Raw genomic sequence first — 20,313 nt, 5'->3', positions numbered from 1 at the left:
TGGCAGCATTTGGTTTGGGGAGATGGGCTAGAGTGGCAGAAGGCACCAGGCAATTGGCACGGAGCGCTGTCTCTGCAGCAGCAGGAGGCAGACTTGTGGAGGAAGAGAGATCGGAATTCAGCAATGTAGTTTTTTCCAATTCAGCAATTGGAATTTTGCCTCTCTATGAAACCATGGTACACCCACATCTTGAATAGTGCATTCAGATGCAGTCGCCTCATCTCAAAAAAGATCTATTGGCATTGGAAAAGGTTCAGAACAGGGCAAGAAAAATGATGAAGGGTTTGGAACAGGTCCCATATGAAGAGAGATTAAAAAAGACTGGGACTTTTAAGCTTAGAAAAGAGGAGACTAAGGGGGGATGGGATAGAGGTCTATAAAATCATGACTGGTGTGGAAAAAGTGAATAAGGAAAAGTTATTTACTTATTCCCACAATATAAGAACTAGGGGTCACCAAATGAAATGAACAGGCAGCCAGTTTAAAACAAACCAAAGGAAGCTTTTCTTTACTCAGTGCACAGTCAACCTGTGGAACTCCTCGCCAGAGGATGTTGTGAATACTAGGACTTTAAAAGGGTTCATAGAAGAGCTAGATATATTCACGGAGGTTGGGTCGGTAGGAATGGTGTCCCCAGCCTCTGTTTGTCTGGAAATAGGTGACAGGGGAGGGATCACGTGAGGATTACCTGTTGTGATCCCACCCTGTGGGGCATCTGGTTTTGGCCACCGTCGGCAGACAGGATCCGGGGCTAGATGGGCCTTTGGTCTGACCCAGTCTGGCCGTTCTTATGTACCAAATTGGAATCCTGAGAGCAGGTGGGATACAGACAGAAGCAAAAACAGTGTGGCCTGTCCCAGCAAGTGTGGGGAAAACCAGCTTACTAAACACCATCGGCTGGTGAGTAGGAGGCAACCGCCCTTCCTTAGTTCCACTTCCATGGCCGTTAGCTCCCTTGGATTCCACACGTGCCCAGGTCACATTCCTTTCCGACTGGCTTTGAGGGCATGCCAATCAGGGGAGGAAAGGCCTCCCCTTCTTAAAGGGGAGAGATCGGGAGTGGTCAGAGTTTGTAGGAGTGAGCAGCATTAAAGCAGGCGTGCTTCCTGGGGCTCTTCTAGCGCGGGGCTGGCGGATTCTTCATGGACACAAGTGAGTAAGGAGGCAGATCTGGGTCCAGTTCTCTGTAAGGGAGGAACGGCAGCAGGCGTCCTGCAGGCCAAGGGTGATCCCGGCGAGTGAACGGAAGGAAATGCAGGCACCCAGGGAGCAGTGACTGATCTTGGGGTAGGTCCTCTTTAACTTGCCCATTGGGAGGCCAGGGTGGCTTTCCCCTCCCTGATGAATGTCTCCAAGAGCAGCCATGTGGGGATGGTTCATTCCTGGCACTTTCCTGACCCCCTGATTGCCTGCGCAGGACAGGGTTAGCAGTTCAGTGTCCAGAAAAGAAAGGGGAGGCCAGCTGGAAGGAGCCCCAGTTCTGTTAACGGCTACCGCCTGTCGGCACCTGAGGGCGCTCTTTCTGCTGGAAAGAAAGCAGGCCTGGCTGCACTGGGCTGAAAGGCACGCAGGAGAGCCAATGCCCACTTCAGATTTTGGCTGTTTGTTGTGCGAGGCAGGGAAGTGAGGGTCGTAGTGATCATGTGCAAACTGCCTGCTACTTCCTCCTCCCTGGGCCAGGAATCTTCATCTGGAACAAAAACATAAGACAGGACCTATTCATTCCTGGCCCAGCGGAGTCCCACCCTGCGGCCTGGGGGGCTTTCATCCCAAGGGGATTTATAAACGGGAAGTGCTGTCTGTCAGCTCCCAGGTCTGCTTCTGAAACGCAGCCGTGGCGCAGCCGAAACGGGAACGAGGTGCCACGCCGGGCAAGAGCTTAGGACTGGCAGGGAAGGAGAAACGTGTGTCTGGTTAACAGACCAGCGGCCATTGAGACAGATATCAAGTCAAATTCCGGCCTAGTGTGACGGGGGGTGACTGCACTAGCTGGGAGCTGGTTACTGTTAACCACAGGGCTGAATGAGGCTGTCCAGTTCTTCAGGGCTTGTCTCGGGGTCACGGCGCTTTGGGAGTGTCGGCTGCCTCGCACAGAGATGGTGAAATCGGTAGACAGACCGAGTGCATGTGCATCTGACGGACAAGTCCCCTCTGCCCCACAACCAGGCTGCCTGCTACCTTCCTCTCCCCATACAACCATAGGGTGCTCATTTCTTGCTGGAATACTCCCGGCACCCAGCCCTCCTGCAGACCGGAGAGAGACAGCTCTCATTGTGCACCCTCTTCACATTCCCACCTTCCTTTCCGCAGCCGCGAACTGCCCATCCACCCCTGCGGCCCTTCCCCGCCTCATCCTCATGACGGGGCTCAGACGGGGATCCGCTCTCCCTTGAGACACAAAACCGAAGCCGAACTTTCGGTCCTGCCCAGCATCGCTGTGGTCGTCCCGCGCAGCATCACCAGGGACGGGATGGGCACCGGGGGTGTCTATGTGACTCTGAGCAGTTACAGTCGAGGGGGGATTTACACTAGCTTGGTTAAACCAGTGCAAACCCCTGTACAGATCCTTCTGTTATGGGCTAGGGGTGCCTTATACTGGTTCTGTCTGTGTTGCTCAGGGGTTGGAAAAATCCAACCCAGCTCCGTGTAACCCACACACCTGCCGGTGGCAGGCAGTGTCCCATGGAGTGGCGCTGAGACCCCTCACCGAGGGTAAGAATGAGTTTCAAGAGAGCCAGCTGGCTCCTGTACTAATCCCAGAGGGGCCAGGCCCTGCTCCACCGGGTCTATTGGATGGCAGAGTGCCCCGGCTCCGGGAGGGGGGTTCCTACACCCACCTGAGCCCCTGTTCTCTTGGCATACCGGCGCCTGCCCTGTGGCAGAGGGGGAGGGCGGCCTTGGGCCGGCAGGGATCAGTTCAGGGAGAAGCAGAGGCGGCCCCTCTGAGCCGGAACAAGGGCTGCTGCGCCCAGGCTGGCTGAAGGGGCCCCCCGGAATGAGGGGGGCGCTTGGACTTTCGGCTGCAGGGGCGCACGTGTGAGCGAGCCCCGCAGGCGCGCGGGTGGGAACTGACCCCCTAGAGCGCCCTTGGCGGCGCTGCGGGAGGAGACGGGGGCGGCGCGCCGCGGCGGCTCGGCCGGCGGGGGGCGCGCAGGGGCGGGCGGGCTGCGCCGCGGGGCCCGGCAGAGCGCACGGAGCCGCCGCAGGGAGGGTCCGGCCGCGCCGTCCGGGGGCAGCGGGGCTGCAGGCGGGGCGGGCGGCAGCCCCGGCGCTGACACGCGGAGGAAGTGGCCAGAGGAGGAAATTCCCACTCGGCTGCCGGCTGCAGCCTGCGCCCAGCGCCCTGGCCGGGAGCCGCTCTCGGGGATGCGAGGCCGCCCGGCCCCCGGACCATGGCCAGCCCAGGTAGGTCCCTTCGGGGCGCTCGCCGCTGCCCCCACGCGCGACTGGCCCCGGCCGCCTCCACGTGCCGCGGGGTCCCCGGGGAGCCCCGGTGGCGCGCGCCGGACCGCTCGGGAAGGCTGGGGAGAAGCCCGCGCCGCTGCCCCCGGCCCGGCTCCCTGCCCCCCGGGAGCCGCTGCCCCGCCGAGGATGAACCGAGGCCCCTGGGGATAGGGCCCGGCTGCGTCTCGCCACGTGGGTGATCCCCCCGGAAGGAGCGCACAGCCCTGCCCCGTGGGGACCCCCCCCAGAAGGAGCGCACAGCCCTGCCCCGTGGGGACCCCCCCCGAAGGAGCGCACAGCCCTGCCCCGTAGGGACCCCCCCCAGAAGGAGCGCACAGCCCTGCCCCGTGGGGACCCCCCCCAGAAGGAGCGCACAGCCCTGCCCCGTGGGGACCCCCCCCGAAGGAGCGCACAGCCCTGCCCCGTGGGGACCCCCCCCAGAAGGAGCGCACAGCCCTGCCCCGTGGGGACCCCCCCCAGAAGGAGCGCACAGCCCTGCCCCGTAGGGACCCCCCCCGAAGGAGCGCACAGCCCTGCCCCGTGGGGACCCCCCCCAGAAGGAGCGCACAGCCCTGCCCCGTGGGGACCCCCCCAGAAGGAGCGCACAGCCCTGCCCCGTGGGTGATCCCCCCCAGAAGGAGCGCACAGCCCTGCCCCGTGGGTGATCCCCCCCAGAAGGAGCGCACAGCCCTGCCCCGTGGGTGATCCCCCCCAGAAGGAGCGCACAGCCCTGCCCCGTGGGTGATCCCCCCCAGAAGGAGCGCACAGCCCTGCCCCGTGGGTGATCCCCCCCAGAAGGAGCGCACAGCCCTGCCCCGTGGGTGATCCCCCCGGAAGGAGCGCACAGCCCTGCCCCGTGGGGACCCCCCCAGAAGGAGCGCACAGCCCTGCCCCGTGGGGACCCCCCAGAAGGAGCGCAAAGCCCTGCCCCGTGGGGACCCCCCCAGAAGGAGCGCACAGCCCTGCCTCGTGTCTGCTGGCCCCTGCTTGCCGGTGCGCTGGCCACAAGGCTAGCGAGCCCCGTGGCTTGGCCCCCAGCCAGGCGGGTGGCGAGCGATCCACGGCAGGCACCGTGAACGCCAGCCCCAGGGAAGGCTGGAGGGTGCGATTCCTGTAGGAGAACAGCCCCCCTTCCGTAGTCCTTGGGGAGGAAAGGAAACCCTACAGCTTTGGCAGCTACATCATTGCTTCCCAGAGCGTTAGCTCGCTCCCCTGGGACTTCTCCGCTTAGAGAAGAGACCAAGGGGGGTAGGATAGGGATCTGTACAGTCATGACTGGTGTGGGGAAAGGGAATAAGGAAAAGTTATGTACTTGTTCCCGAACTTAAGAACTAGGGGTCACCAAATAAAGTGAATAGGCGGCAGGTTTAAAACAAACCAAAGGAAGTTTTTCTTCACTCAGCCCACAGTTAACCTGCGGAACTCCTCGCCAGAGGTTGTTGGGAAGAGCAGGACTTTAACAGGGTTCAAGAACGAGCTAGATAAATTCATGGAAGTTGGGTCCCTCAATGGCCATTAGCCAGGCTGGGTAGGGAGGGTGTCCCTGGACTCTGTTCTTCAGAGGCTGGAAATGGGTGACAGGGGAGGGATCGCTTGATGATTCCCTGTTGTGATCCCTCCCTCGGGGGCACCTGGCCTTGGCCGCTGTGGGCAGACAGGACACTGGGCCAGATGGGCCTTTGGTCTGACCCCGTCTGGCTGTTAGTCATTCTGCCTCTTGCTCCGCCTCCTTGAACACGTCTACACTGCACGCCAAGCCCAGAGCTGACTCCGGTTTGAGGCCCCGCCCACTTTCATCAGCCAGGAAGTGCTCTGAGCCCAGGCCCGAGGCCCCTGCTGGAGGGGTGGGTGGGAGCCCGCGTCCCGCTGAGGCCCCAGCGCTGTTACCGTGCCGTGCGGAAGCAGCCCGAAGCTGGTGCAGGGCAGCGCGGACGCGTTAGCTCGGCGTTGAGACCCCAGCCCAGCCAGTGTAAGGCCCTTTCCTTTCCGTGGAAACCCCAGCTCCACGGGGTGGAGAAGCTGCAGCGAAAAGCTCCCCTTGGGCTCTCTCCGTGTGAGGCTGCCGGTGAGGGGGGCAGGCCTGCACGGCCGCATGGACTGGCCACGCGAGTTCGTAGCCCGGGCTCTCGGCTGCTCGGACCAGCCCATGCTGCTGTCTGCACTGCGCTCCCTGGCGTAACGCGAGGGCTGTGCCTCCCTGCCCCTGCGGGGTTAATGCCCAACAGCCAGGGTGACCCCGCCTATGGAAGCGGGTTCGGGGGGTGGTGCTTGTGGCACAGTGCTCCTGCCCTGCATTGCATGGGGGGGCGCCGTTGGGGGGCCAGTGCAGTACCGCAGCCCGGCCTGCCCTGCAGGATTGGGCGGGAGAGTCCCCCCCATAAGCCGCATGGGGAGGCTTCTCCCTGGCCGCCTGCGTCCCTCCGGCCGGTGTCCCGCGACGCCGGTACCGCCAGCAGAGGCAATAACCCGCGCTGAGTACCGCCAGCGGGCTGGGGGAGGGGCGGGGCGGCACAGAGCGGGCAAAGGCAAACCACTCAGATCTGAAGGGATGATACCGGGCAAAGCAGCCCGCCCTTCCCTTGCTCTGTCTCCTGCCCTGCCCCCGCCACAGGCCAAGGGCCGCCGTAGGGCCTCGAGAAATTGGCAGTGCCCGCTAACTGCCTCCGCGCTGGCGCCGGCCGCGGTCAGAGCAAACCGGCGTCTCGCCGGCTGAGAGGCCAGTGGTGAAAACGGCACGGGCCTAGGGCCGCCGGCTGCGCTGGTCCTTGTGGCGCGAGCCTTCCTGTGCAAGTTCCCCTTCCCACGGGGGCGAGGAGGAGCCCGTGCTGCTCACGCTCCGAGGGAAGCCACGTGCCCTCCCGGCGGCGTGGAGCAACGTTAGCCTCCCACCCATGCGTGTCTCCTGGGGGTGTAAAAATAATTCAGTCTCAAGGGCGGGCGGGCAGATACCAAAACCTGCTTTCTCTTCATGAGGCACAATCTGGCTCTAAGAGGAGATTTCAGCGGCAAGCAGAGCCGCGTTGGGGTCACATGTCATGCAAATCTTGCGTTCTTATCGCGGGGAGGTGCTCTTACTCACAGGGGTTTTAGCTGGTTATTTTTTCAGCTATTTCCCCTTATTTTGCTTGTGACTCTTTAAATAAAGTGCTAGTTTCCGGGTGCAGTGGCCCTGGGAGCCTTTGAGAGCATGTTAGTTAATAATTAGTGAGGCGAGGCGCATTGAGAGAGTGGTTGTTTTGGTACGCAGTCCAACTAGAAAATGCACCCCCCCGCTCCTGTGTAAGCCCAGTAGGCCTGAGAGGTGCTGAGCGCCTGAATTCCTATTGATGCCACAGGGAGTCAGCAACGTTCCCGCTAATCTTTCCCACCCATGTGCAGAATAAATTTTGTTGTATGCGCAGAGGCAGGTGGGAATGTGCACCACCAATAGAAACAAAACACCTTGCTGTGGGTGCCCTGCTAATCAGCTGGGCGGCATTGGACTGGGAACACTGGGTGTCAGCATCTCTGAGTGCTCTCACGGGGAAGGATTCGGACCCAGTGCTCCCTGTAATAGTGCAGGGCAGCTGCGGGCTGGATCCGATAGCTTAGCAGGCAGGATTTGGCCTGCAGGCCGGGTCTTGTGCACCTCTTCTCGAAGGTGAGGAAATGAGTTTGTGCAAAATAAAACAAATGTCCTGGCCACTCTCTTTCCATCAGGCACACTTCCCTGTGGAACGCCCCCCCCCAGCCCTGCGGGTAAGCCCTTGGTAGGTGTGAGAGGCTAGTTCTGTAACTGTAGATTTCTTTGTCCATGCCCATCACTAGTCACTGCCCTGTGTCCGAGACCGGAGCGTTTCCTTTAACAGATGTTAGGAAACGCTCGCCGTCTGCTCAGCCTCTGCCACGGCTTTCTGTTCCCTGCCCTTTCCTCTGGCACCGCTTGGGACTTTCTGCTTCCGAAACAGGTGCTTCCCCAACCGGACCAGGCCAAGGTGGCGAGAGCTGCGTTCCCCCAGTGACGTGAAGAGGAGGAAAGTCCAAACAGACTATTTCTGGCTGGCTTGTGCTTAAAATGGTCAAAGCGCTGACTCCAACTGAGCCTTAAAACTGTCTTCAGAAACAGCGGGCTAACGCCTTTGCTTGTGACACGAGGGGCTGGCCTTGGGTCGGTCTCTCCGTGGACCAAAACTCACAAGTTCAGCATCTCCATCCCACTTCCTCTGAGCCACCTAACCGCTTGCAGCCTTCGTTCAGAGGCGGAGAGCCTGTGAGATCACACACACGTTATCTTAGCTCAGATCTGCCATGGGGAAAGGGAGGTACCACCCGAGCCATGAGAATTACGGCTGTGGTACTATTAGCCTGGTACTAGTTGAAAATAATTGTGCTCCCCCCGTACTCGGGCTGTGTAATGTGCTCCCCCCACTCCGGCTGTAACCCCGCTGGAGACGTAAACAGTACTAATAGAGCTATTACAGCTGCCGCTTGTGCACAGTTGCTAGAGGAAGGAAGCTTCTTGTTCCCCAGTGTCCACGCCTTGGTGCCGCCTTAACCCACTTGCACGAGTTAAAATCCACGGGAAGGTTTTACAATGGTTCCTGAAGACCGTCAAGTTCTGGTATTGCTCCTCTGGAAGCCGGTTCCAAACCTGGCTTCCATCCTCTAACAACCTTCCCAGCTCTCGGCAGCTGTTCTGGGGGTTCATTTGTAACTGTGTCTTCGTTGCCGCTAAATGGTTTGCCTCTAATATCTGCAGATGCAGGAGGGAACCATCGCTGCCTTACTTACACTTGGCTCGTGTTGCCACGTCTCCTTTTTTTCAGCCAGAAGGGTTAGACTCAGCTTCGACGTAGGGAAAAAAAAAAAGGTTTGTCACTGCATGACTGGGACTTGCTGACCCGGGCACTTGTCTGCCTTCATTCAGCCTGTTGCACAAGCCGCGGTGAAGGCCCGGAGTCCTTTGAACAGCTGAATCTAATTTCCACTGCAGGACTCCTGGGTGCAGACGCACAATGGGATCTTTTGAGACTGCTTCATTCTGACTTAATATTAATGACTTGAAAGGTGGACATTTATCTTGTGCCGCCACCTGCCCGCTAAATCCACCCTTACGCTGTCGCCAGAGGACCAGCCGCTTGGCTACACTAGGCGGGAGAGGGTCGCGGGTTTTCCTACAAAAGCGTTTTGTTTTTTTTCCGGATGGGAGTGGGTAGGCTGCGGTTTTGGGCACGCAGAGAGGCCGGTTGGGAGCCCAGGAAAGGCAGATTAGGAGAAGCTGAAATGAATAGCACCGACATTAACATTGAAAGCTGATTCATAATCCTCAGATTTGGGAGTCCACACCCCATTGAGGTGAATGGGGAGGCTTGTACGTCTAAGGATCTCTCTAGACGGGGGGATGTAACCCTGCGTCCGTTCCTGCTGGCTCGCCCTTGAAGGCTTCCCTTACGACACAGCTCTGTAGTGACTAGCTGAGAGGGGTGGGCCCTAGAGAATCGGGGAATAGGAGGCTCTCGTCATAACGCTGACAGCTGCTTTGGTGCGGCCAAGAAGCCGCGTGCTAATGTTGGTGAGGCTGATGCCTGCTCCAGGCTCAGGAGAAGGCAGATAAGGGGGAGATCAAAGCGGGGCTGGCAGGGGAAAGGCTCTAGTGCTGTTACGGCCCCATGCTGCAGGCGCGGGGGGCCAAGGTGACTCATTTCAGACATACACAAATGCACACGCCTCCCAGAGAGTTTCCATGGTGCACAGAAGTGAGCAAAGGCCTGTGAAGACCACGGTAGCGTCTCATCAGACTTGAGACCTCTTGTCTCAATAAAGCCCTTTCTTTTTCTGGGGGCGCTATATATAGCGCTGACTCCTTCACCACAGCGTGTCACTTCTGGGCACACGCACACGCCAGCACGGTCCCTCTCGTCCATTCGACTTCACTTTTCACCTAAGAGGAGACTTTTGTTTTTCGTGAGACACTTCCCCCCTCCGCCCCTCCCCACATCTGAAAAGTCCCACCTGTGACTTATCTCACTCACAAGAGGGCTGGAAATCCCCCTTGCAGGGGCGAGGGGGGCTGGAGAGAATGGAGGAGCGTCTGCTCAGATTTTAGCACCGGAAATGCAAGTATGAATTCAGCTACTTGGTGAATGCAAATGCCTCTTGGCATCTGCTGCTCTCCTAGCGCCCCACCAGGCCCCGCGCGCTTCGCAAATGAGAAGAGCAGAGAATTTGCTTCTCTGCCCCAAAGCCGGCCGGCCGAGTGCGCAGGCGGCACCTAACTCCTCTCTCTGCTTTCTCCTGGCGCCGGCACAGGGCCCCCCGGGGGATGCGGCGTGCTGATCGTGTACGCCCGGGACGCCAGCGAGTGGGCTCGGTACCTCCAGAACCTCTTCCTCTCCTGCCGGCAAGTCCGCAAGCAGCGAGTCCTGAGCTACCAGGTGGAGCACGGGGAGGCCGTTCCCCGGGAGGAGCTGGCCCGGTTCAGCGGCAGCCGATGCATCGTGGTGCTGCTGTCCGTCGAGCTGGTGCAGAACTTTCACCTCCCTCACGTCCTCTGGAGCCTGCAGGAAGCGCTCAGGCCGCCGCACAAGGTGGTGAAGCTGCTCTGCGGAGTGGAGAACGGCGACGCTTACGCCGGGTTCTTCCAGGACTGGGCCCAGTGGCAAGAGCTCTCCTATGACGACGAGCCCGATGCTTACGTTGCGGCGGTCAGGAAGGCTCTTTCGGAAGGTAAGGGGGCTGGCTGGGGGGCTGGGGCTCGGGTGGGGGGGCACGTTACTACTGATCCCTCCTCGGGGCTGGTCGCACCTGCTTCTGAAATACACCAACAAGGCAAGGCCTGGAGCCCGCTCTACATCCAGGCGCTTTCAGGGCCCCTTTTTCCTCCGCCCCACTGAGCTGCTCAGGTGTGAGGGTCGCCTGTATCCTGGGAGGCACCGGGGACGTTTCTGTGCCTTTTGCACCGCCGCGATACGGAGCCCGGCGCGTGAAAAATGGGAGGTGGTTCTGCGAGGTTCTCTTGTGCCTACTACTGGAGTCAATGTGTCACCGGACTCTGCAGCAGCCTCATTGTGCAGGAGGGCTGCATAGACCCGAGCAGCGCCTGGTGCGGGAACACTTTCTACATTGCGTAAAAAGCTTTCAAGTCACCTGGTTTTTAAAAACCAGCATTTGGTCTGGTAGCACTTTATAGACGAACAAAACACGGAGAGGGCATCGTGAGCTTTCGTGGGCACAGCCCACTTCAGAGGGAGCCATCTGAAGAAGTAGGCTGTGCCCCTAAAAGCTCATGATGCCCTCTCCGTGTTTTGTTCGTCTATCAAGTGCTACCAAACCATTGGTTGTTTTTTAAGTTTATCCCGGACAGAATAACTCGACTACCCCCCGAATCTTCTGACTATATTTTTTAAGTTCAACTTCATGCGTAAATAGGTAGGCAGGTTGTCACTTTTGTCTGTTTGCACACTCGTATAAAGTCGCACATGCCCGCAAAAAGCGAACGCACCGTCTGTCAGTGTGTTGTGTTGAAGCAGGCTGCGGGCACCTTTTTTCATCCGTGTGTGGAATCAGTTTTGCTCTGTGCACCGAGGCGGGTGTAGATGTGCACCACCAATGGAAACACACTGCCGGCTGTGTGTGTTCTGCTAATCAGCTGGGCGGCATTTGAACTTCTCCTGGGTGGCTGCAGGGAACGCTGGCTGCGGGCCTTATGAAACGTTTCATGTATAGCCCGTGGGCCGGAGGGTGGGCACCCTGGCGCTACTGTACGTTGCCCAGAGATCTTGGAACACGTCTTCATAAATCCAGCTCCTAGGGACTGTTGCCTGCGGAAGCAACCAGGAAGGGGGAGGAGTGACTCCTACTTCCCTCTTCCTCTTTGCTAGCGCCTGGTTCTCGTCGTTCTGCCCCGAGGCCCTCTGGCTCCCAGCTTTTCGAGGGAGCCCCCGAGGAGCCAGGGAAGAGGTGGCAGCCAGCCACCTGATCCGGCGCAGTGGGACTCCCTCCTGTGGGACGCAAGCGCCTTTCTTAATCCTCTTGGCCCGTACAGCTCCTCTGTGAGATCCCCAGCGGGAGGGCAGGGGGCCTGCGACATCCTCCTGACTCCTCCGCACGCCCCGGAGCTCGCTTGCTTTGGGCTGTCCCCAGAGGTTACATCTGGGGAAGGAGGCAGAAGGACCCTAGGCTCCTGGCGAAGGGGAGGTGCAGGCTGCGGGTGCAAGGAGGGATGTGAGGGCGGGGGTGGAGGTTGGGGGCTGCCTGCCTGAGGCCCAGGGGAGCCCACCTCCTCTCCCAGTCCTTGGCGGCAGCTCACGCGCGATCAGGGTGGGATTGCGGTGACGGGCGCGCGAGTCAGGCGAGTGCGACCTACAGATTTTAGTGGGATCTCTGGACGTGAACTTTCACGCTAGTGCAGGGGTGGGCAGTCATTTTTTATGGGGGGGGGGCCTCTGTAAGTGGTCCAGGGGCCAGGGATGGTGGCAGAAGGGAACTTGGCGCAGAGGGCCGGCGTGCAGGAGGAGATGGGGGGCTAGGAGGGAGTTTGGGTGAAGAGGGGGTTGTGACCTGGGGCGGAAGATTGGGGCCAGGGTCTGGGAGGGGAGAAGGGTGCACGGGAGGGTTCTGACCTGGAGGAGGGGTGCAGGGTCTGGGAGGGGAGAAGGGTGCACGGGAGGGTTCTGACCTGGAGGAGGGGTGCAGGGTCCGGGAGGGGAGAAGGGTGCACGGGAGGGTTCTGACCTGGAGGAGGGGTGCAGGGTCCGGGAGGGGAGAAGGGTGCATGGGAGGATTCTGACCTGGAGGAGGGGTGCAGGGTCTGGGAGGGGAGAAGGGTGCACGGGAGGATTCTGACCTGGAGGAGGGGTGCAGGGTCCGGGAGGGGAGAAGGGTGCACGGGAGGGTTCTGACCTGGAGGAGGGGTGCAGGGTCTGGGAGGGGAGAAGGGTGCATGGGAGGATTCTGACCTGGAGGAGGGGTGCAGGGTCTGGGAGGGGAGAAGGGTGCACGGGAGGGTTCTGACCTGGAGGAGGGGTGCAGGGTCCGGGAGGGGAGAAGGGTGCACGGGAGGATTCTGACCTGGAGGAGGGGTGCAGGGTCCGGGAGGGGAGAAGGGTGCACGGGAGGGTTCTGACCTGGAGGAGGGGTGCAGGGTCCGGGAGGGGAGAAGGGTGCACGGGAGGGTTCTGACCTGGAGGAGGGGTGCAGGGTCCGGGAGGGGAGAAGGGTGCACGGGAGGATTCTGACCTGGAGGAGGGGTGCAGGGTCTGGGAGGGAAGAAGGGTGCACGGGAGGATTCTGACCTGGAGGAGGGGTGCAGGGTCTGGGAGGGAAGAAGGGTGCACGGGAGGATTCTGACCTGGAGGAGGGGTGCAGGGTCCGGGAGGGGAGAAGGGTGCATGGGAGGGTTCTGACCTGGAGGAGGGGTGCAGGGTCTGGGAGGGGAGAAGGGTGCACGGGAGGGTTCTGACCTGGAGGAGGGGTGCAGGGTCTGGGAGGGAAGAAGGGTGCACGGGAGGATTCTGACCTGGAGGAGGGGTGCAGGGTCCGGGAGGGGTTTGTGAGCTGGGGCAGAGGGTAGGGGGCTGCAGGCATTTGGGTTGCGACCTAGGGCATGGCTGTAGGAGTTTGGGATGGAGGCTGGGTACAGAAGGGAGCTCAGTTTAGGAGACGGGGGTACAGGAGGGGGTTGTGACCTGGGGCAGGGGTTCTGGGAGGGGGGCAGGAGTGGGGGTGCAGAGGGTGGGGGTAGTGACCTGGGGCACAGGTGCAGGAGGGGGAGTAGAGAGTTGGGGGGCGGGGGAAGGAGAAAGATGCCAGGTGAAGACTTGGCCGGGAGGCGCTTACCTTAGATGGCTCCCAGCCAGCAGCCCAGCAGGAGCCTTGGGTGGGCTCCCGCCCTGCCACGCCCCCCTAAGCTGCTCAAAGCGTCCAGCTGCAGGGGCCCCATGCTCTCTGTGCTGCACGCCCCTCAGCGGGGGAGGCTCCCGCACACTGCCTGTGCTGAAAGCATGGCCCAGGCAGCTCCCATTGGCTGGTTTCTGCTCAATAGGAGCTGCGAGATTGTGCCGGGGGTGGGGACTCACCTGCTTTGAATGATGTGCAGGAGGCTCTGGCAGGGCCATGGGCTGGATCTAGGATTTCATTGGCCCCTGTTCTAGCGTAATCATCTGGGCATATAGAGGCCGTCCTTAGACACATGCCAGCTCTGTCTAGTGTGTGGGGTACCTGGCTGGCACCGGGAAGTGGGGTGCTCCGGAGGTACCGAGAACCCACTAGGGAATGCCAAATGCCCTTGACACCTGTCCGGACCAGCCCCTGTGCCAAGGGAAACGATTCCATTCCCCATTCTCTAATGGGGAACTTGAGCATCACGTCGTGGGAGTGTCGAACCATAGAATAGCAGCTGCTGTACGAATACATTCCTTCCTGTGGAGTCTGACTTGTACAGGGGGACCGTAACTCTTTCTCCATGTGCCCCTCTTTCAGTGTGACAGGCGAATGTACCGAAATCCCCGACACTTGCCCGCTGCCTTGAGTACATCTTAAGGGAGATTTTTTTTTTAGGCAGATTGTGTTTTACTTGACTTTTTTACACAATCAAAATGACCCATATGTTCTTTGCTTGCCTTTTTTGAACTCAGAGGCATATGGTGCCAATCAGCTGTAGTCGACCGTTGGCAAATATTTTGGCAGAAGAAAAGATACTTTTAACGCTCAAGTATTTTGTTTGTACCAGTTCTCGCCAGAAAGTCTCCCCGACTCTCTCCAAGCTGTAGGCTGTCTGATAAGCTGGCGTTACGGGGCTTCTTTGAACATGGAAGTTACAGACACGCTGCCCCTGTGAGTTCTAGCGTGCGGGACGGAGTTTGGAGCTGTTCGGAAGGACTCCAGGCAGGATTCCTGATGGTACAAATTCCAACTGGTGCGCTTGCTTCAGAGCAAGAAATATCCCTCTCGTGTGGTGCCTGAGAGTTACCAGGAGCCCAGCTGCTCTGCTGTTTATTTAAAAAGGGAAGAGGTCCCCAGGTGTACACAGTACATAGTTCCTCTTTGGGTGAAACGGTGAAAAACTTCCTTTCCGTTCATTCCACACTTTCACAATAGGGCCCGCTGTGAGGTTGAGCTGAAGTCAATTAGTAGGTAATTGACTTAAAGTGCATTTTGAGAACTTGATAGCTTCCCTCGTGAAACACGGAGTCCACGCCCCCTCGTGTTAAATGCCACTCTCCAACAGAAAGGGTGGCCTGGTGGAAAGCCGGGGTCCACTCAACTCTCTGCAACCTACTTTCCGAATGACCCTGAGTGGGTCACTTAATCCTCCTATGCCCACTGAAAGCTTTCCATGGCAGAGCCGGGTGGTTTATTCGCCCCTAGAAGCATAGGCTGTGATTTTGATTGGGGCCTATAGTTGCTGTTGTGACTGTTATGGGCACACAAGACAGGTACCCAAGTCTCTGCCACCTGTTTGCACACCTGCCCACGTCCCCAGCCCCGCCGTGGCAGCATCGACATGCCATGAAAACCGAAAACGCTGGTGGCTAGGTTGGGGTGGCTGTCGACCGCGGATGTGTGAGGAGTTGCCGGGCACTTATAATAAAGAGCTTCGCAATGGCAAGGAACTGGCAGCGCCGCACCTGCCAGAGAGCTGTTCTGCTTGGGCAACGGAGCAGACTTCCAGCCCCGTCCCCACAAGCCGCGAGCTGCTTTGGCTGCTCTGCTAGTTCTGTAGAAGGGCAGAAAAGGGGAAGCGCTTGCCCGGCTGCCGTTCGGGTCAGATGTGCGCGGCTGAAAAGCGACACGCCTCCACGGAGCCCTTCTGGGCCGCGAGAACTGGGAAGCTGGCTGTCTCCTGCAGCCGCTGGTCCAGTAAAAGACTCGCCACCGTGTCTGCTAGCCTGGACCCACGCGGCCATGGACGCGGCCTGGCAGGGGCCGGTGGGAGCAGGGTGCTGGGTGTGGCCAGAATGGCCTGGCTTATCCGCACTGACGGAAGGAGAACTGGCGCGTCCTCGTTCCTTGCCGCGCGTGGATCCAGTTAGCTCATTCCACCAAGCTTTCCGCGGCCCACGGACAGCTCAGGGCTCAGACCCTGGGAAGGCAGCTGCAGCCGGGCCCGGCGCGGCCCCTGCCCAAAGCTGCTTAAACATCAGTGAAATCTCCAGCAGCGCGCTTCAGACGTGGCGGGGGGATGGGGCGGAGGGGGAGCGCGGGGATTCGGGGAGATCGGGGCTGAGCTCTCGTCCCAAGAAGTGCGGGGGCAAGTTGGGGCTTCAGAGGAAGCCTTGCACGGTGCAGAGGAGTGGGGAAAATGCAAGGGGGCAGCTGGGAGGAAGTCCCGGGGGGTGGGGTGGGTGAGCAGGAGCTGCGGATTGCGAAGGGACCAGCGAAAGCCTTTAAGGAACCGCACGGTGCACCCGCAGGGCCAGAAATGCATTAGCGCCCTTTGAAAGCTGCGGGAAACGTGTCCCCGGCGCAGGCTGGGGAGCAGCGCTGACGATCTGTCTCCCTGCCGGGTGTGGCTCTGGGTCCCTGCCCTCCCAGCCCTGCGAGTGGGCTAGCGTCCCGTCAGCTACAGGCCGCGTCAGACGCAAGTGACAGGAAATCGCCTGCTCGGCTATAAATGGCCCAATTTCCTTGTGGGCGGGAGATAAAGCAGCAGAAACCACAGGAAGCCTGTCACGTGCAGGAAGGCCGGTGAGGAAACGCGAGGCCTCCCGAGTTCTCTGTCGCTGGGTGGGTGAAGCTGTGAATGGAGCGTGAGAGCAGCCGGCCCAGCGTGTCCGCACGGGTGGCGGCTTGCTCCCTTTCACGAGCTCGGCTCTTGAGTCACGTGAAGACCCCGCTGGCTTTTCAGCCTGAGGCTGCCGCGGGAAAAGCAACGGCATTGAGATGGGAGGGGGGCGCGGAAGGGGGCAGGGACTGGGGCAGGGTTTTATGGATACGCAGTTGAGACGGTGACGCTCTGTCTCCCCCTTCAGACGGCGGCGCTTCCGCTGACACCGCGCCGGCAGCTCCTGGTCCTTCCTTGGCACCGGTCCCCACCCACCAGGGCGTGTCTGGATCAGGCAAAGTGGCCGTGTCGGGGACTTGCATTAACTTTATTCCCTAGAAAATGGAACTTAGATCATCTAGGGCTATCCCAGTCCTGCTCTTTTACACCCGAGATGAATGGAGGCGCTGGCCAGTAACTCCACCTGTTCTTTGCCACTGGGAGGAGAGCTACAAGGCACAGTTGGATGCGTATCCACAGTGCTGGGGCATCTCTGAGCCGCCCTTTCCCATAGTAGAAAGGGTGGCCTTGGGGCTAAGGCATTGGCTGGGTCTTAGGAAAGCTAGGTTCAACTCCACTCTCTGCAACCTACTTCCTGAATGACCTTGAGTAGGTCACTTAACCCTTCTGTGCCGTGGCCTGGGGGCTGGGCTGCCCCAGAGATTTGTGGATTTGCTGGATTGAGCCAGGCCTGGGAAGTTCACCTCACAGGGCTGGGAAAAGAGACTGCACATGTTCGATGATGATGAGGGTCCCCCATGGATAGTCGGAGTTAAGGGTGTAAAATCCCTTATGAAAATTTTATCCAGGAAAACTCTACAGGGATGTAGCTATGGAAGAGTTGTCAGAAACCGAGGAAACTCCAAACTCAAAGTGGAACGGGACAAATGCCCTTATTTGAAAGGGGGGTGGCGTGCACAGAAAAGGTCTTTCAAAGAACCTTAGCTTTGCCCCTGCTGTGATGCTACTGCACGCGTCCCTCCATATCTACGTTGCAAAGCACGCTAATTCTCAAATATAGTTTTTCTCCGATGTGCTTCTAGAAACCCGCTCTCGGTGGCCATCCTCCATTTGGAAAAAGCCGCTCTCCTGGGACAGTGACTGTCACGGGGCAATTGGCTTCGCCTTTTTCCATAAGAGCCTGCGGTTTATGGCTACGCGCTGCCTGAACTGAAAGCGCATGGATGATCGAGGGTAGCTCTTCGCAGTGCACACGTGTTGTTCGAGATGGGAACGCAGCCAGCCGGGCTTACGCCCTCGCATCAGCCTCGTCTTTGCCCTTCTCCAATATGTGCGATCATTTCCTTATCGTAGTTCAGAAAACGTGTGCCTAGAGACAGTCGCTCTGCTGGACACGTCTAGCGCGGTGTGAGTGCGGCGTGTGAAGGATCGCTGTTCGGTTGCTTGAGTCAGGGAGCTATGGGCCAAGTCTCTTCAAGAGGCGATCTTTGTTTGGGTCGTGGTGGGAAGGAGCTCGTTAGCTACAGATTGATTAGGGAGTGTTTGTTTTAGGATACTTTTATGGGGCATAATTATTGTTCTTGGGGTGCGCTAGCGACCTTTGACCTTTATACACCCCTCAACACCTAAAGCACAGTGCGCTGGCGTTCCTGAGTTTCTAATAGCTGTTGTGTCCGTCCCCTCTGCCGGTAAAGAGTGCTTGTCCTTCTCTTTCTACAACGTTTCACCCACCTCCGCTCCGGCTCCGTGGCGCTGTGTAGGACTTCCCGGCTTTGGCCTGCCGGACGCACTGTGGAAGCAGGTTCCCACAGGACCCCGAAGTGGCCGCTTTCTGTTCCCAGGGCCTGGCCGAAGCTGTGCACCGTGCAGGCCAACATGAGGCAGCAAAGAAGGTGAACAGGAGAACTCGCAGGGCTCCCCTTGGGCAGAAGAAGGGCACCCTGCGGCAGATGCTGGTCACGCTCCGGCACCGGGGGAGTGCGGAGAGTCCGAGAGCTGGGCAGAATGTTTCCACCCGGCCGTGGGTCTGTGCAAGGCTGCTCCGCGGGGCAGTGGTGGCTGGAAATCAGCAAGGCGCAAACCGGGGGGTCCTTGGCTCCCCAGCCAGATGGAGTCCCATGTTCCTTTGCCCCCATTAGCTCAGCACCTCGATTTCTGCCCCTTCCCGCTCCTGATTTAGCTCCAGTCAGGACTCCGTGAGGTCCCAGCAACCTGCTGCAGAGCATAGCAAGTGCCACATCCAGCCCCCAGATTCCCGGCACCTCGCGAGAGCCACAGTAGCTCATGAGCACAGGGGTGTCTATGGGGCGTGAAGTCAGCACAGGGAAAACGTAAGAACTAGGGGGAGCCAGGCCACGAGGACACCAGGAGCCAGGGTGATGCTAAGACCCGGGGATCTTGGGAACTCCCAAAGGGCAGGAGGCATCTCTGGGGCCATGCTACTGTGCACAGATGTGGCCTCCTCACCTCAAAAAATATATTTTGGCCTTAGAAAAGGTTCAGAAAAGGGAAACTAAAATGATGAGGGGTTTGGAACGGGTCCCATATGAGGAGGGGCTAAAGAGACTGGGACTTTTCAGTTTAGAAAAGAGGAGACTGAGGGGGGATAGGATAGAGGTCTATAAAATCATGAGTGGGGTGGAGAGGGTGAATAGAGAAAAGTGTTGTACTTGTTCCCATAATAGAAGAACTAGAGGACACCAAATGAAATTAATGGGTAGCAGATTTAAACCAAATAAAAGAAAGTTCTTCTTCACACAGCGCACAGTCAACCTGTGGAACTCCTTGCCAGAGGAGGCTGTGAAGGCTAGGACTCTAACAGAGTTTAAAAAAGAGCTAGATAAATTCATAGCGGGGAGGCCCATAAAAGGCTATCAGCCAGGGGGTAGAAATGGTGCCCCTGGCCTGTTTGTCAGAGGCTGGAGAGGGATGGCAGGAGACAAATCGCTTGATCATTGTCTTCGGTCCACCCCCTCTGGGGCACCTGGTATTGGCCACTGTCGGTAGACAGGCTACTGGGCTAGATGGACCTTTGGTCTGATAACAAGTGGAGTTCCTCAAGGGTCTGTTTTGGGACCCGTACTATTCAATATCTTCATCAATGATGTAGATATTGGGATAGAGAGTACTCTTATTAAGTTTGCAGATGATACCAAACTGGGTGGGGTTGCGACTTCTTTGGAGGATAGGAACATAATTCAAAATGACCTTAGCAAGTTAGAGAAATGGTCAGAGGTAAACAGGATGAGGTTTAATAAAGAGAAATGCAAAGTGCTCCACTTAGGAAGGAACAATCAGTTCCATACATACAAGATGGGAAGCGACTGTCTAGGAAGGAGCATGGCGGAAAGGGATCTAGGGGTCATAGTGGACCACAAGTTGAATATGAGTCAACAGTGTGATGCTGTTGCAAAAAAAGCAAATATGATTCTAGGTTGTATCAACAGGTGTGTTGTAAGCAAAACTCGTGAAGTCATTCTGCCGCTCTATTCTGCACTAGTTAGGCCTCAGCTGGAGTACTGTGTCCAGTTCTGGGCGCCACATTTCAAGAAAGATGTGGAGAAATTGGAAAGGGTGCAGAGAAGAGCGACAAGAATGATTAAAGGTCTAGAGAACATGACCTATGAAGCCAGGCTTCATGAACTGGGCTTGTTTAGTTTGGAAAAAAGAAGATTAAGGGGGGACATGATAGCGGTTTTCAAATATCTAAAAGGGTGTCACAAGGAGGAAGGCGAAAATTTGTTCCTCTTGGTTTCTGAGGACAGGACAAGGAGTAATGGGCTTAAAGTGCAGCAGAGGAGGTTTAGATTGGACATTAGGAAAAAATTCCTAACTGTCAGGGTGGTCAAATATTGGAATAAATTGCCAAGGGAGGTGGTGGAATCTCCCTCTCTGGAGATATTTAAGAACAGGTTAGATAGACATCTGTCAGGGATGGTGTAGACGGAGCTTGGTCCTGCCTTGAGGGCGGGGGGCTGGACTCGATGACCTCTCGAGGTCCCTTCCAGTCCTATGATTCTATGATTCTATGACCCCGTCTGGCCGTTCTTATGTTCTACGTTGGATCACCTCCCGTTGGGCTGTGCTGCTGGTGGCTCCCCCCTCCCAGCTGTTCAGCCTGCAGGAGCCCTACGGGTCCCAATTTCTTGCTTCATGGCTCCCGGGTT

General features: G+C 58.4%; 1 protein-coding gene across 1 annotated transcript in view; it reads left to right on the top strand.

Annotated features, from left to right (window-relative positions):
* The first annotated feature begins 3,166 nt into the window (after positions 1–3,166).
* PIK3AP1 (phosphoinositide-3-kinase adaptor protein 1) overlaps positions 3,167–20,313 on the top strand; it is a 58,043-nt gene continuing 40,896 nt past the window's right edge. The window contains exons 1-2 of the mRNA XM_075934528.1: positions 3,167–3,405; positions 9,733–10,149. Coding sequence (XP_075790643.1) covers positions 3,393–3,405; positions 9,733–10,149 — 430 coding nt within the window. The 5' untranslated portion in view covers positions 3,167–3,392. The remainder of the gene's footprint in view (positions 3,406–9,732; positions 10,150–20,313) is intronic.

This window comes from Pelodiscus sinensis, chromosome 8 (assembly GCF_049634645.1).
Source record: "Pelodiscus sinensis isolate JC-2024 chromosome 8, ASM4963464v1, whole genome shotgun sequence".
Taxonomy (NCBI): Eukaryota; Metazoa; Chordata; order Testudines; family Trionychidae; genus Pelodiscus; species Pelodiscus sinensis.
This window is presented reverse-complemented; position numbering and strand designations above follow the sequence as displayed.